Raw genomic sequence first — 14,479 nt, 5'->3', positions numbered from 1 at the left:
GCAAACAGCTCAATTAAAACAGGATACAGTCCTCTTCCTCAAGATGGGACCAAACACTCAGTTTGGGACCCACAACTAAGACGGGAATCACACAACCAGTCATCCTCGGGCTAATTTTAACTATTAAATTGACAAGAGAAATGTCTCAGTATGCCAGTTATGGACAAGTTCCCTCTTTTATATGTTCCTAGAGTGGAAAATGTCATAGATGTGCATGTAACACAGAAAATAAACTATTTCTTCTATTCATTTTGCTAAAATGAGGATTACAGAACCCATTAATCAACTAAGTGACAATGAATTAATTTTCGTCTTTTGGGTCCTCATCAGCAAAATAAAAGTAAACAAGAAAGAATTACACACAACATAGTTTAATACAAGTTTGAACAAGAAATATAACGAGAGCAATTCCAATTTTCTGAACACCATTACGTCTGGTTGTATAATGAGGGTATTTCCACGCCACAGCAGATGGCCCAAAGAATGTGTCCTATGCTTACAGCTACATTAAACAAAAGATCCTTTATAATAAAAGCCTTTTATATATAAGATTCAACTTGGAATATAACAGCATTGCTGATATGCTATTCACCTTGTGTACTCTGGTAAAATAATTATTGAATAGTTTGAAAATATAAAGATTTGCAGAACAGACTGAACAAATAGTTTTCAGTTTTATCTGTTCCTCATCCTTCCCCTCTTCAGAACCCCACACCCCAGAGGATGGAAAAGTAATATGAATACAGAATACAATCAATATTTACTGAATTGAATTGAGGTCTCCTGAGGTTCCCTGGGGGAATTTCTGAAGTAAAAGGGAAAATAAAGAGGAATTGATACTTTGAAAAAAATATTTACTGGTAAACAATTCATTCAACACAATATTAGGCAGCCACTGTTAGCTAAGTGCATATTAGCTGAAGCCTCTGCCCTCAACAAACTTATGTGCAAGGAAACAGAAAATATTTACACAAATCACATATATAAAATAAATTAGGGCCATAGAAACGATATAAACAAATGACTTGCTACTTGAATTTCCTCTGTAGCTTCTGGTTGGTGGAAGCAAGAACCTTTCATAGGAGAGCTGCTAAGCAAAGCCGGATTTTTTAGTACTGGGTAGGCTCTGGACACGCAAAGTAACAGTGGGAAAGCTCAGGATCTACAGTAATAGAAGCTAGGTTTAAACAGCTGGCCTGTGATCATGTTAACCTCTGTAATCCATGTTTGTCCAGACATCATCGTACTGTAGGACCACTGTGAAAACTGTTAATGTGTATGAAGTGATTAATAAAGTACCTAGAAATGGTATATGTAGATTGCAGCTATTAATATTTCTGAGCCTAATGAAACATAACTTGAAGTCAATCCACATTTTGATATTTCTGATCTTAGCTGGAGTCACTTGACCTTAGAACTCACTTCCCTCATGTAAAAATGGTACTAATAGCTCTCAGAAATTTGTTGGAAGATTCACACAAGAAATGATATCAGTGCCAAAGTGTCTTGAAAAGTCTGAATGTGTTACTGCAGTTAGCTTGCTTTCAAATAAAACATACTGATGTGGATGAAAAAAATAAAAACTGAGAAAAAGGAGGGTAAAAGAAGAGAAATTTAATGAAGACAAACTAAGCAACATGTGGATCAGTTATCTCCTGCTTCAAAGGAGCATGTTTTACTGTATTCAAACATTCCAAGACAGCTCAACACATACAGTGATAGGTCTGCACATTCCTCCCAGTGCAGGACAGAAGGAAGATACTGGAATGAGTGGAGTTCCACACATGTCTCAAAGTCACAGGACAGACTGGGCACCAGGTTTCAAATGTCACATGCACCCACATTCACAAGGTTAGAAGACACCTTCTTAATCAATCTTCTTTCTCAAAATGCCCAATCCTCATCCCAAAACTATTAAGAGATCCCAGAAACTTCAGAAACAATACTCATATAAAGGTCACTTCTCCTCTACACAATCATTAACAGAATACAAGATAGTTATTTACTTCCTCCAGGTCACTTGGCCTGCCTGGCTATGTTTTCTCAACAGTAACCATTTCATTTTAATAACAAGATGTCAAAAATGCCCAACAATCAAATGGTATTAATACAAAGTGAACAGAACTAGGAACCTTTTACCATTCCTCTGCATACTCAAAAGCTGCGTTTTGTGGGGGAAAGGTGTGTTACACTGCTGGGTTGATATTTTTATCTTAAGGCCCCACAGGCTATATTTATTTTTCCCTCCCTGCTGCAAAAAAGGATCTTGCTAGCAGATAACATATTCCTTTCCAAAATTCAATCCAGTTTAGAGTCAACTGAGTTACTTTTATGGGACTCTACCTGCAAGGAATTTACAGTATGAGGTTAGCCCCTCTGGGGCTGTGGATCATAAAAGTACTTTTAGCTACCCCAAAGCCTCCCAATTCTGTGAGCTATCAGGCCATGATGAAAGATGTGGACCTGGTGTCCAAATTAGGCTCCTACCTGTCCCAGTTCCCGAATTACCACCCTGTGAGCCCTGATGGACAAACACTTAAGTATCTTATGCAGCTGCAGATGGTGAATGAGTCAGAGACCCCAAAGAAAAGTTACAAATCACTACATCACAGTCTAAACACATCTTTAGGATACTCTCTGGCATATCCTAGAAAAAGCAAAACTATTCCTATGTTCTGTCTTTTTAAAGATAGAAATCAGGACAAACTTCAAGAATCTTAAGACTTAAAAGGGTCCTGGAAAACTATCTAGTCCAATATCTGTCTTACCCATGGAAAAAGAGCAAAGTCCAAAGAATATGAGTGTCTGAGGCAAGGCCGAAAGTGGTGATATAAGGGTTCTTCTTGTCCAGTGAGCTGCCATCCCACAAAGCTCTACCTTTCCTTGGGTTTAGAGCTCTTCAAATCACTGCCAAACTCCTTACTCTACAACCCATTCCGCTTTCTCACATTTACGGGCAATTCCTAAGTAATGCCTAATGAGAACCTACATCTATGTTTTAAGTATATCTCACCTTATTCTACTTCCAGGAAACGTGGTAGGATTCATTATTACTCCACATACAAAAGCACTTTCCAGATTTCATTCCTCTTGTTTACAAACTTGTCTATTACCAAGGGTAAGTTTTTTTATGCTTCAGTTTTCTAAAACAAAGATGAAGGGCCACATATCTAAATACATTCTATTTATTCCAGAAATAATCACTATTATTAATGTCCCTGAACACTGTCAAGTAAACAATATGTAAAACATTAAGGAAACTTGAAAAGGGTTCCTTGGTTTTCAAAAGGGAGAAAACCAATCATTCAGGATAAAGTGTCTTTTCTGTCAAAGACTTGAAGTACTTTCCAATGAGAACACTAACCTCTGCAAATCCATCCCTTTCAGGACATAAAGAGTAATAATGCTGTCCTCCTATATGCAGAGTAAATAAGTCATGCAAGATCATAAGCCAAATAACCATGGGAGAAACAGAGCTCAGAAACATCAGGAGCCCAGAAACATCAGGGCAATGAGCCTTCCTCAGTACTACAAAGATACACTCTTGAATACTCAGCTACCAGAAATAATCTATGCCTTTAAACTTTTCAGAACTGAACTTAAAGTTGAATGAAAGGGGCTGCTAACAAGGATAGTACATGAAATATCTGAAAATAATTTGTAGCCCTAAGCCTAACAGATTTTCTTACCTTCCTTTTTATGTGTACTTTTTAGAACAGGAGGCAAGTAAAGCATTCGTACTGTGTCCTTCAGCTATGAACAGCTGTATTTCAGAACAACCAGCAAGGTTTGAAGGTAAAGTTTTAAATAGTCACTTCTGAGCAAGATTTCTAAGAACCACTCTAAATACAGCAAAGTGACTCTAGGAGTCTATCGAACACTGGCTTTGATGAGGGAAAAAAAAATAACAAGAGCCAGGCAGCACTAACTTTACCAGAAATCAATTACTTTGAAAGAAGCCAATTCTCTGAATTTCAAAGATTCATACATTCTTGAACATAGGTATTATTTGCCCTAAGGAGGACTCTCACACAAGCATACAGACACATACAAATAAAATAACTGCAGCAAAAAATTACTGTGCTTGGCTTAGGCAATTTACTTGAAATTTTAGTGTTTATGTGGGTAAAGACTACATTTACACACATCCCCTCCCAGAGATGCTTTATTGTTTAAAGAGAAGGAAATTCAATCACTTTAAACCAATTAGAATTTACAAAAACTTATTTTCTTCCTTTCTCTTTTGTGTCCATCTCCCTTTTATCTCTACAAAAACATTCTCCCAACCTACCCCTATATGAATCCTAACTAAACTATAGGATATTTCTCAAGTCCTATACCTCCTCCATTCAAGTAATCACAAACTAGTCTTGCCAATACTGATCACTAACCTCCTCAGAACACGAACCACACACACACACACACACACAAAAACAGTGCACACTTCCCGTCATCATGTATATTCATTCCATGCTCAACCAGCTAAACAAAGAGTTCCTCGAATTCAAAAACTTCACTCCATACTTAGTTTGTTCCCTTTGTGCCTGGACACTGGGTTATGCTTTCAAACACTAACTTCAGTTAAGTATCCGTATTTTGGGAGGGAAGTATATTAAACATTTTTAAAAATCCTCCCCCAAATATCTATTGTTATAAAGCTTTCTAAAATGAGATTTTTGCCATCAATTCTAAGTACTGGCTTTATTCACTCTCATGCTTTGGAGAGGAAGCCAGGCCAGAGTTCCAGCTCCATCACTTTCTAGATTTATGACCCTGAGCAATTTAATTCATCTCAGCCTTTTTCTTTATCTGAATAAAAGAACTGTCCTGAGTTATTGATGAGATAATGCATGCAAACCTCTTAACATCTGCCTAATAGGTGGTCAACAAATACTAGTTATTACTACTTTGTTAATAACGAGGAAAGAAGAAAGAAGAGTGACACTGCATTACTGTTGGAATGTATATTTTGTTTAGTTACTTACATAAGCCTACACAGAGGTCTGAGGAATTACATACAAACATCAAAAAAATGACATTTTTAACAAAAGTAAGGAGGGTGTGGTCTGGAGACCTTGGGAGGAAGGGACATTTTGAGAAGAAAAAAAAAAGATTTTTTAAAATATTTTTGTTGTTCATTTAAATAAAATGCACTTTTTGTTCATTGTTCTTTGATTAAAGTTAAGTCTTTAGAGATTTTGAAGTGTTGCTTACAAACAGTAACAGGTATTATTTTTATTTTGTGTAACTAATTTTAAGACTGGGATTAGATTTTTGGTAGAGTGAACCAGGTTACCATCACAGGAATGGGGAAGCAGATAAATGCAGTTTCCCCACTTACACTTAGTATCAGATACATCTGTTAACTTTCTGTTCAAATTCTGCTCCAGAAATACAGTGAGAAAATCTTTTACTTAATAACCAAACAGGGTTCATTAATGTGCACTGTTTCAGTAATATCAGGCAAGCACCGGAAAACATGAGAACACCTGCCAATCCGACCTGCAAACTCTAGAGGAAAAACAAAAACAGGCCACAAGGTGGCAGGACTGTGACCACAGGGTGGCTCGGAAGAGCCACGGCAGCAAGATTCTTAGGATCGAAGCACCAAGACTTTAACTAATGCCCAGTCACAGCGGCAGTCAATGAGTATTTGTTATAAACCAGGAAAGAAAATTATCTTAAGTTTGAGTCCTCAGAACCTAGCACAGTGCCTGAATCAAAGAATACTGGCTGAATCATTAATAACAAATGTATTTAATGAATGGTATAAAAGAGAATCCAGCATATACCTATTTTCCCTCCTTTAAAGCATTAAAATAGACATGGGAGGTTTTAAATATTAGATATACAAAAAATAAAACAGGGGAAAAAGAAACTCTCCAGAAACTCTCCAGAAAAAAACGCTCCAGGAAAAACTCTCCAGAAAAAAACTGCCTATCACTAAAACACTTATTGTCAACATACAGAAGCACCAGAAATCAGCTGTCCTTGATCTATATTCCTCTTTTAGAATTATGGCAATCTTCACTATCAATATAACGGATGATAGTAAATATTATTTTCTGCAAATTTTAAACATTACACACAAACCAAAATCCTTTTTTCTAAATTCTATCTATGTAATGGGTGACTAGCTCAGGCCTCAATCTTCTGGAATTATTTACCAAAATACTCAATTCCTTCTTCACAATGGAACTGCAAACAACATCCTCAAATGCTGCAACATCCTCTAAAAACAGGTTATCAACATACTGACTAGCAGCCAATCTAAAAACTCTTTCACTGCAAAAGAACCTAATGACTGAAAAATGAAGCAAAGGTAAGGACATTTGATGCATATAAAACTAAGTTATTTTGTAAAATTTTAACACCTCAATTTCCAACTGACTGGTTAAGACAAATACTGATTAATTTGTGCTTATATTTTGGTTTTATTTTTAACATATTAGGCTAAAGTTAACATTCTCCTTATAATGAGATTGTTTTGGCAAAATTCTGCAATATCCCACTCCTATCATGAGGATGGCAACAAGGAAAAGCAAGCACATACTTCTGGAGACTAGATTCGGACACATTTGATGAGAGACAGCTTCAACCTTCCCTTAAAAACAGACCCACATTTCTGACACACCAATTTACTTACCTCTCCCATCGCTCTTCCCTCCAGAGCAAGTGCTTGAAAATCATGATTCAGTTCATCCATAGAACGTACCTAATGTTTAGAATAGAGGGAAAAGTTTCACATTAGCACCTTGAGTTTTACATACACATTAAGTACAACTGAAAAGCTTTTCGATGTTTACTTTCACATATTTACAAGGAAAATAACAATAATCAAGTGACTAAGATTAAACATTCACTTACCTTTAACCATCAGGTTCAGCAATGACCCCTGCGCTTTCTCCCCTCCCAATCCCTCTTGCTTTCAAACATGAAAAACACAGAATCCAGAAAAAGAAAAAGGAAACGGCATCACACGAGAATTACGATAGCTACTGTTCATACATTTTAACTTAGAAAGATCAACATGTTGAAGGGCAATAATAAATGTAGATGATTATGTGATCTAAACCTTGCTACTAGCTCAAAGACCACAGTGCTTGTCCACAACTGTGAACAGTTAAATACAAATTACGGGACTCATCTGATCCAAGCTAGTGTGTCTTTGACATACATCAGGGAAAGGCACTACAGACTACATAACTGAGTGCCCTCGACATTTCTCCAAATTGGAAGATCTCTGGGAGCGCCTAGAATCTCAAAACCAGGAGGAAAAAACAGCAAGTATCACAAGAATCCCTTCAAACTTTACCTAATTAAATGTACTACCCACATCATAACAATCTTTCTAGACTTCAACTAACTCATCTTCAAAGTCATTCAGTTCAGTTCAGACGCTCAGTCGTGTCTGACTCTTTGCGACCCCATGAATCGCAGCACGCCAGGCCTCCCTGTCCATCACCAACTCCCGGAGTTTACTTAGACTCACGTCCATCGAGTCACTACTAGAAGGTAATATTTAAGAGCAAGAATGAAGTGTGGAATAGATTACACAAAACAGTCATAATTCAAAAACCCTTTCTTGTCCAACAGTCTACTGGACCTCTCAATTATAAGCAAGAAGCCACCTTTGCTAAGGCTAGAGTACAGTCCCTCGTTTATTAAAAAGGAAGGCTTTCCAGCCTATCTAAGAAAGATGGCTGACTGCCTGAAGTGGAACTTTCCCAAACCCCCTCATCTAATCATCACTACCTCCAAATGTATGTGTACAATGTCTAGCACTGGGTGAATGCAAAGAGCCAAACTAGAGCCAGGCAGGGAGAGAGTAGAGTATGGAACATGAACTGGAATAAGCTGGAGGGATCAATTTAAGAATCTTGTTAGTATGCTGCCTGTAAACCACCCAATAATCCTAATTCTACCAAGGTGACAGCACATAAAAATACATTCACATTGTTCTGAATTATACATTTTCAAGACTCAATGCTACAAATGATACACTGTGTCACTAAGATGTAACAGCTTTGGGATGCTTGTCAAAAATGTAAATTTATAAAATTCAAAATAGGCTCAATTTAAGCCATGTAAGAACAAAGAGACAGAGAGATAAGACTTGTTACTGTAGTAAACAGTTTCAAAGGGCCTTGAAACAGAAGCTAGGGTCACAATACAAGCCATTTACATTATTCAGGTAAGCACACACTGAATAAGCTCCTAAACTTCAGGTGGTAAAAATAAGAGAGGAGATGAGGACAGCATCTTAGCTATAAACTCTACAAACAATAGATAAAATCAATTTGAACCTTCAGGACAAATTAACATTTACAAAGCATGTAATTTAAACACGTATAAAGTTCTATATTATTAGCAGCTCTTCCTATGGAATCTATAAACATGCTTTTAACTAGATGCTAGGAGTTTCCCGAAAATCCAAAAACCTACAAATAGTTTTAACCAAGAATGTTGGAATTCTATTTATGTTTCCCAAGAAAAAAATAGGACTGGCTACAAAAATGAAAAAAAAGGGCTTCCCTGGCGGTCCAGTAGTTAAAAATCCACCTGCCAATGCAGGGACATGGGTTCAATCCCTAGTCCAAGAAGATCCCAAAAGCTGCGGGGCAACCGAGCCTGTGCATCACAACTACTGAAGCCCACGCACCTAGAGCCTGTGCTCTGCAACAGGAGAAGCCACCGCAATGAAATGCCCTTGCGCTGTAGCTAGAGGAGCCCCCAGCCGCTGCAACGAGAAAACGAGAGAAAGCCTGAGTGCAGCTAGAGAGGAGCCCCCAGTCGCTGCAACTAGAAAACGAGAGAAAGCCTGAGTGCAGCAATGAAGACTCAGCACAGTCAAAAAAATTTTTTAATTAACTAAAAAATGAAAAAAGAAAGTGGGAATGGTAAGGAAGGTAGAGAACATGCAACGTGCACATTGATGTTATCATCACAACAATCTCACAGTAATTATCCCTATTTAAGAGATTAGAACTGAGCCTCAGAGAAACTGTTCAGTCAGTTCAGTCGCTCAGTCATGTCCGACTCTTTGCGACCCCATGGACTGCAGCATGACAGGCTTCCCTGTCCATCACCAACTCCCGGAGCTTACTCAAACTCATGTCCATCGAGTTGGTGATGCCATCCAGCCATCTCATCCTCTGTCGTCCCCTTCTCCTCCCAAGAACAGTTTCTCTGTCACCCATTGTTAAGCAGGGAAGTGCACTTAGATGGCATTTCCAGGATCTAAATCCAGGTGTTCCAATTTCTGTGCACTGTCCTTTCTATGTCACCACGCTACAGCCAGGGCAGCCACAGGAAGATGCCACCCCCAGAGAGAAATGCCTTCAGAGTTTCTGCTAAAGGCTTTGACAAGTGTGTTCTCTCAGTATTCTTGCCTTTCCTTTCCAACTGTCTCTTCCCCCTACCTTCAAAATTTGCCCATCCTGCCCTCACAGCAATTTCCATCACTTTCCATACTGCCTTCAACCCACTCTTCACCTACCACATTTTATTTGCTGGCTCACTCACTCTCTCGCCTCTCCTGTCTCCCTCTCTTTAGCTCTCTGTTCACCTCAAGCTCTTCCTCTTTTGGAGCGTCTGTCTCTGTCTCCCCTACAAGGTAAACCACCCCTCCTCCTACCTCCTTTAGACAATGAGAATGGAGCTCACTTTCTCAAGTCTGCTTTGCTAGTACAGAAACCATGTGCCCACGGTTAGGTGGACAAGATAAACCAAGCCACTCTCACAGGCGTTTTAACAAGTCAGGTATTTCTTGCTTATAATGGGAGCTGTACTTGGTATGACCATCAGCATGAGGCAGACGCCACATAACTCTTCCCAGAAAACAGAACGAATAATCAGAAGATGCTCAGGAATCAAGAGAAACCAAGTGATGAAAACTCAGATTACTGTAAGAAACTTCATGGGCAGGTTAACAAAGAAACTAAGAAACTTATTCTATTATGAAGGAGAAAAGCTAGCTGTAAATTATAATCAGAGAAAATGCTCCCATCAGGACAGAACTATCTACAAGTTCTTGTACAGCTATACTTCCCCCCTTTCTCTAGTATTCAATCTGAGTAATGAGTTAATGTTAGGGTTTCTTTAATTAAAAGTTTACTACTTTGTGGCTCAGCTGGTAAAGAATCCGACTGCAATGCGAGAGACCTGGGTTTGATCCCTGGGATGGGAAGATCCCCTGGAGAAGGGAAAGGCTATCTACTCCAGTATTCTGGCCTGGAGAATTCCATGGACTTTACAGCCCATGGGGTCATGAAGAGTCGGACACAACTGAGAGACTTTCACTGTCAATCTTCACTTTTGCTGAATGTCTATGCTGCTGCTGCTAAGTCGCTTCAGTCGTGTCCGACTCTGTGCAACCCCACAGACGGCAGCCCACCAGGCTCCCCTGTCCCTGGGATTCTCCAGGCAAGAACACTGGAGTGGGTTGCCATTTCCTTCTCCGCTGAAAGTCTATAAGACTTCCTAAATAATTTATTCCCTTTGGTTTCCCAAAACTACTTCCTATTTTTGTCTTTGGACTACTGGCCAGTTATTCATCTTACACCCATCCAGTTTTTCTCCTGCTGCCCCTCCCTATAAAGGCATCTCTTACTCCCTTTTACTAAAGCCACAAAGTAAGACCTTAGGGTCTGACCTATCCCTCATCCCACCCAAGAAGGGTCATCTGTATAAACGACCAAGCTTCTGAGTTTCCTTTCCATTTCCCAGATCCCACAACTTTCTTTTGTAAGCCTTCTGTTTCTAACAAGGATCTTGTCCTAACCAAAATCATAATTTCAAAAATTAAGTTGGTGTTTTACGAACATGCTGCTGCTAAGTCACTTCAGTCGTGTTCAACTCTGTGCGACCCCATATACGGCAGCCCAGCAGGTTCCCCCGTCCCTGGGATTCTCTAGGCAAGAACACTGGAATGGGTTGCCATTTCCTTCTCCTATGCATGAAAGTAAAAAGCAAAAGTGAAGTCACTCAGTTGTGTCCAACTCTTCACAACCCCATGGACTGCAGCCTACCAGGCTCCTCCATCTATGGGATTTTCCAGGCAAGAGTACATAGCAAGTTATAAAATCGAAATAGATAACCCAAAACATCACATTTGAAAAATGAAAAACTAAGCAAATGCATCACTTTATAAATCTTTAAGAATGATATTCAAAACTGCATTTCTTGAGAAGCCCTACTTATCATACCCAACATCTCATACCCTTATCAGAATCAATGAATGATACACACTTCACTATTTCCAACTGTAAAACTGAGGTAGCACTGACTACTTGACACACTTGCTATAAATATTAAATGAAACAACATGTCCAATACTTACTAGGCATGTATTCAACTACATCCACTTCACAGTTTCTTCTCTTTAAGTTACTGGAATGTCTCCACACATCCATCTTTTTTTTTCCCTATCCTCAATTTTGGGCATTCCAGGGAGGGGAGCCTCTCTCTCTACAGGTCAGCATTGTCATAATCAATATTAGAAGCACCTAGATCACGCACACTTATCTAACTTACTTTCTAAAACCTAGCATTTCAAAGTAAAACTAATTTTTCTCTTCTTGATTCTCAACCAAATCATCAGAGAAATTTCCATTCTCCATTCTAATCAGCACAGAAACTTCTAAAATATAAAAGTAAAAATCACCACGAGTTAAACCTCAGGTTCTTTCTGTTTTCATTAAAAAAAAAAAAAAAAAAAAAAACCTTCTCAAATTCCTTCATTCCTTGATTTCCATACCACTATGATCTCATGGTTCTCCTCCTACTTCTCTGCCTCTCTGTTTAGATTTCTGATTTCTGTCTTTCTTTTGGCCAGCCAAGATTACAGTCAAAGAAAACAAAACCTGAAACTTAGACTTGGGTACAAAGTAATCCAAATGTAAGAAATTAATGATCCAAATATGTAACAAATTAGTTTATAAGATTTTTAAGCAGATCTGTATTCAGTTCAGTTCAGTCACTCAGTCATGTCTGACTCTGCGACCCCATGAATCGCAGCATGCCAAGCCTCCCTGTCCATCACCAACTCCCGGAGTTCACCCAAACTCATGTCCATCGAGTCAGTAATGCCATCCAGCCATCTCATCCTGGGTCGTCCCCTTCTCCTCCTGCCCCCAATCCCTCCCAGCATCAGGGTCTTTTCCAATGAGTCAATTATTCGCATGAGGTGGCCTAAGTATTGGAGATTCAGCTTTAGCATCAGTCCTTCCAATGAGTACCCAGGACTGATCTCCGTTAGAAAGGACTGGTTGGATCTCCTTGCAGTCCAAGGGACTCTCAAGAGTCTTTTCCAACAGCACAGTTCAAAAGCATCAACTCTTCGGCACTCAGCCTTCTTCACAGTCCAACTCTCACATCCATACATGACCACAGGAAAAACCACAGCCTTGACTAGACGGACCTTTGTTGGCAAAGTACTGTCTCTGCTTTTGAATATGCTGTCTAGGTTGGTCATAACTTTTCTTCCAAGGAGTAAGCGTCTTTTAATTTCATGGCTGCAGTCACCATCTGCAGTGATTCTGGAGCCCAAAAAAATGAAGTCTGACACTGTTTCCACTGTTTCCCCATCTACTTCCCATGAAGTGATGGGACCAGATGCCATGATCTTTGTTTTCTGAATGTTGAGCTTTAAGCCAACTTTTTCACTCTGCTCTCTCACTTTCATCAAGAGGCTTTTTAGATCCTCTTCACTTTCTGCCATAAGGGTGGTGTCATCTGCATATCTGAGGTTATTAATATTTCTCCCGGCAATCCTGATTCCAGCTTGTGCTTCCTCCAGCCCAGGGTTTCTCGTGCTGTACTTTGCAGGTAAGTTAAATAAGCAGGGTGACAATATACAGCCTTGACGTACTCCTTTTCCTATTTGGAACCAGTCTGTTGTTCCATGTCCAGTTCTAACTGTTGCTTCCTGACCTGCATAGAGGTTTCTCAAGAGGCAGGTCAGGTGGTCTGGTATTCCCATCTTTTTCAGAATTTTCCACAGTTTATTGTGATCCACACAGTCAAAGGCTTTGGCATAGTCTATAAAGCAGAAATAGATGTTTTTCTGGAACTCTCTTGCTTTTTCAATGATCCAGCGGATGTTGGCAATTTGATCTCTGGTTCCTCTGCCTTTTCTAAAACCAGCTGGAACATCTAGAAGGTTATAGTTCAAGTATTGCTAAAGCCTGGCTTGGAGAATTTTGAGCATTACTTTACTAGCGTGTGAGATGAGTACAATTGTGTGGTAGTTTGAGCATTCTTTGGCATTGTCTTTCTTATTTACTAGCATTTATTTATTTACTGGCCTTATTTATTTACTAGCACTTCTTTCCTTGGATTACTGTCCCTTAATTGCTCGGGGTGTCTTTACAATGAATGACCCTTTACTTGAGCCAGTTTGACCAGTTCTCAGCTGCTTTCAAACAAGAACCAAACTCTAACACAATAGTTATCGCTGAGTTGGTTATTAATGAAATCACACTGGAAGTTTATATTTTAAAACAGAGCTATGTACTGCACTTGGAAAAATTAAGTTCCCAACAAATCACTTGTCAAAATATTTTCTGTAACAGACATGTTTTAAGACACCTGCCTAGAAAGGACAACTTCATGATTCCTACCACCTCTGGCCACAAATAACTATATCAAAAGTATTCTTCTAAATGGCCAAACTCCTAGTATCAATCTGAAGAGAAATCATAAGCTAATCAGATTCCTCTTAGCATTTGGGCCAGAAAGCTATGGATAAAGTGAAATTCGCTAAAGATCTGGCAGTTGCAGCTGTCACTTTAGGTCAAGTATAACCTGGTGAATAAGCAGATGGTCAACATAAAGAGAAAGAATGTGCAGGGAAAAAAAAAATATCAGAGACAAGAGACTATAGAACCCCTATGGAAACAGCCTCCTGGTGCCCCTGAGGCCCATGTATACACTTCCTACTCTGGGATTCGAAGAGAATCCCTGGTGTTCTTTCATTTAACACCCTGAAATTTTGCTACCTAGAACAGACGTCTATAACTTGAGACTAAAACTGCCCTTACTAGAATATTTATTTCCTCAATCACTGAATCTCCGTTTACAGGCACTTTTCTCCTCCACACCTACCTTTGTTCCCCTAAGGATTTTTGCAAAGGCAAGCCTAGATGACAACGGCTCAGTTTCACTAACACAGATCCAGAACAATACAAGCAGAAGATCTGGTGCCAAAAATCATTACGGGAAGGACATACCAGTGAGAAAGGGCCAAGCAAATGCAGGAGAAACTTGAGCAATGAGAAGAAATGGAATGTGAGAATTAACCTAATTTGAATTTAATCATTAAGGGAAAAGGGCTTTGCTGGTGGCTCAGACAGTAAAGAATCTGCCTGCAATTCAGGAGACCTGGGTTCAATCCCTGGGCTGGGAAGACCCCTGTAGAAGGAAATGGCAATTTACTCCACTATTCTCGCCTTGGAGAATCCCCATGGACAGAGGAGCC

General features: G+C 39.3%; 1 protein-coding gene across 50 annotated transcripts in view; it reads right to left on the bottom strand.

Moving 5' to 3' along the window:
* The window catches only part of PUM1 (pumilio RNA binding family member 1), a 122,612-nt gene that overhangs the window by 80,104 nt on the left and 28,029 nt on the right, over positions 1–14,479 (bottom strand). For all 50 annotated transcript variants that reach the window (XM_069574789.1, XM_069574792.1, XM_069574806.1 and 47 more), the window contains exon 3: positions 6,647–6,715. In XM_069574789.1, coding sequence (XP_069430890.1) covers positions 6,647–6,715 — 69 coding nt within the window. The remainder of the gene's footprint in view (positions 1–6,646; positions 6,716–14,479) is intronic.

Source organism: Ovis canadensis, chromosome 2, assembly GCF_042477335.2.
Source record: "Ovis canadensis isolate MfBH-ARS-UI-01 breed Bighorn chromosome 2, ARS-UI_OviCan_v2, whole genome shotgun sequence".
NCBI lineage: Eukaryota > Metazoa > Chordata > Mammalia > Artiodactyla > Bovidae > Ovis > Ovis canadensis.
Note: the sequence above shows the minus strand (reverse complement) of the source record. Positions and strands in the feature narration are given on the sequence as shown.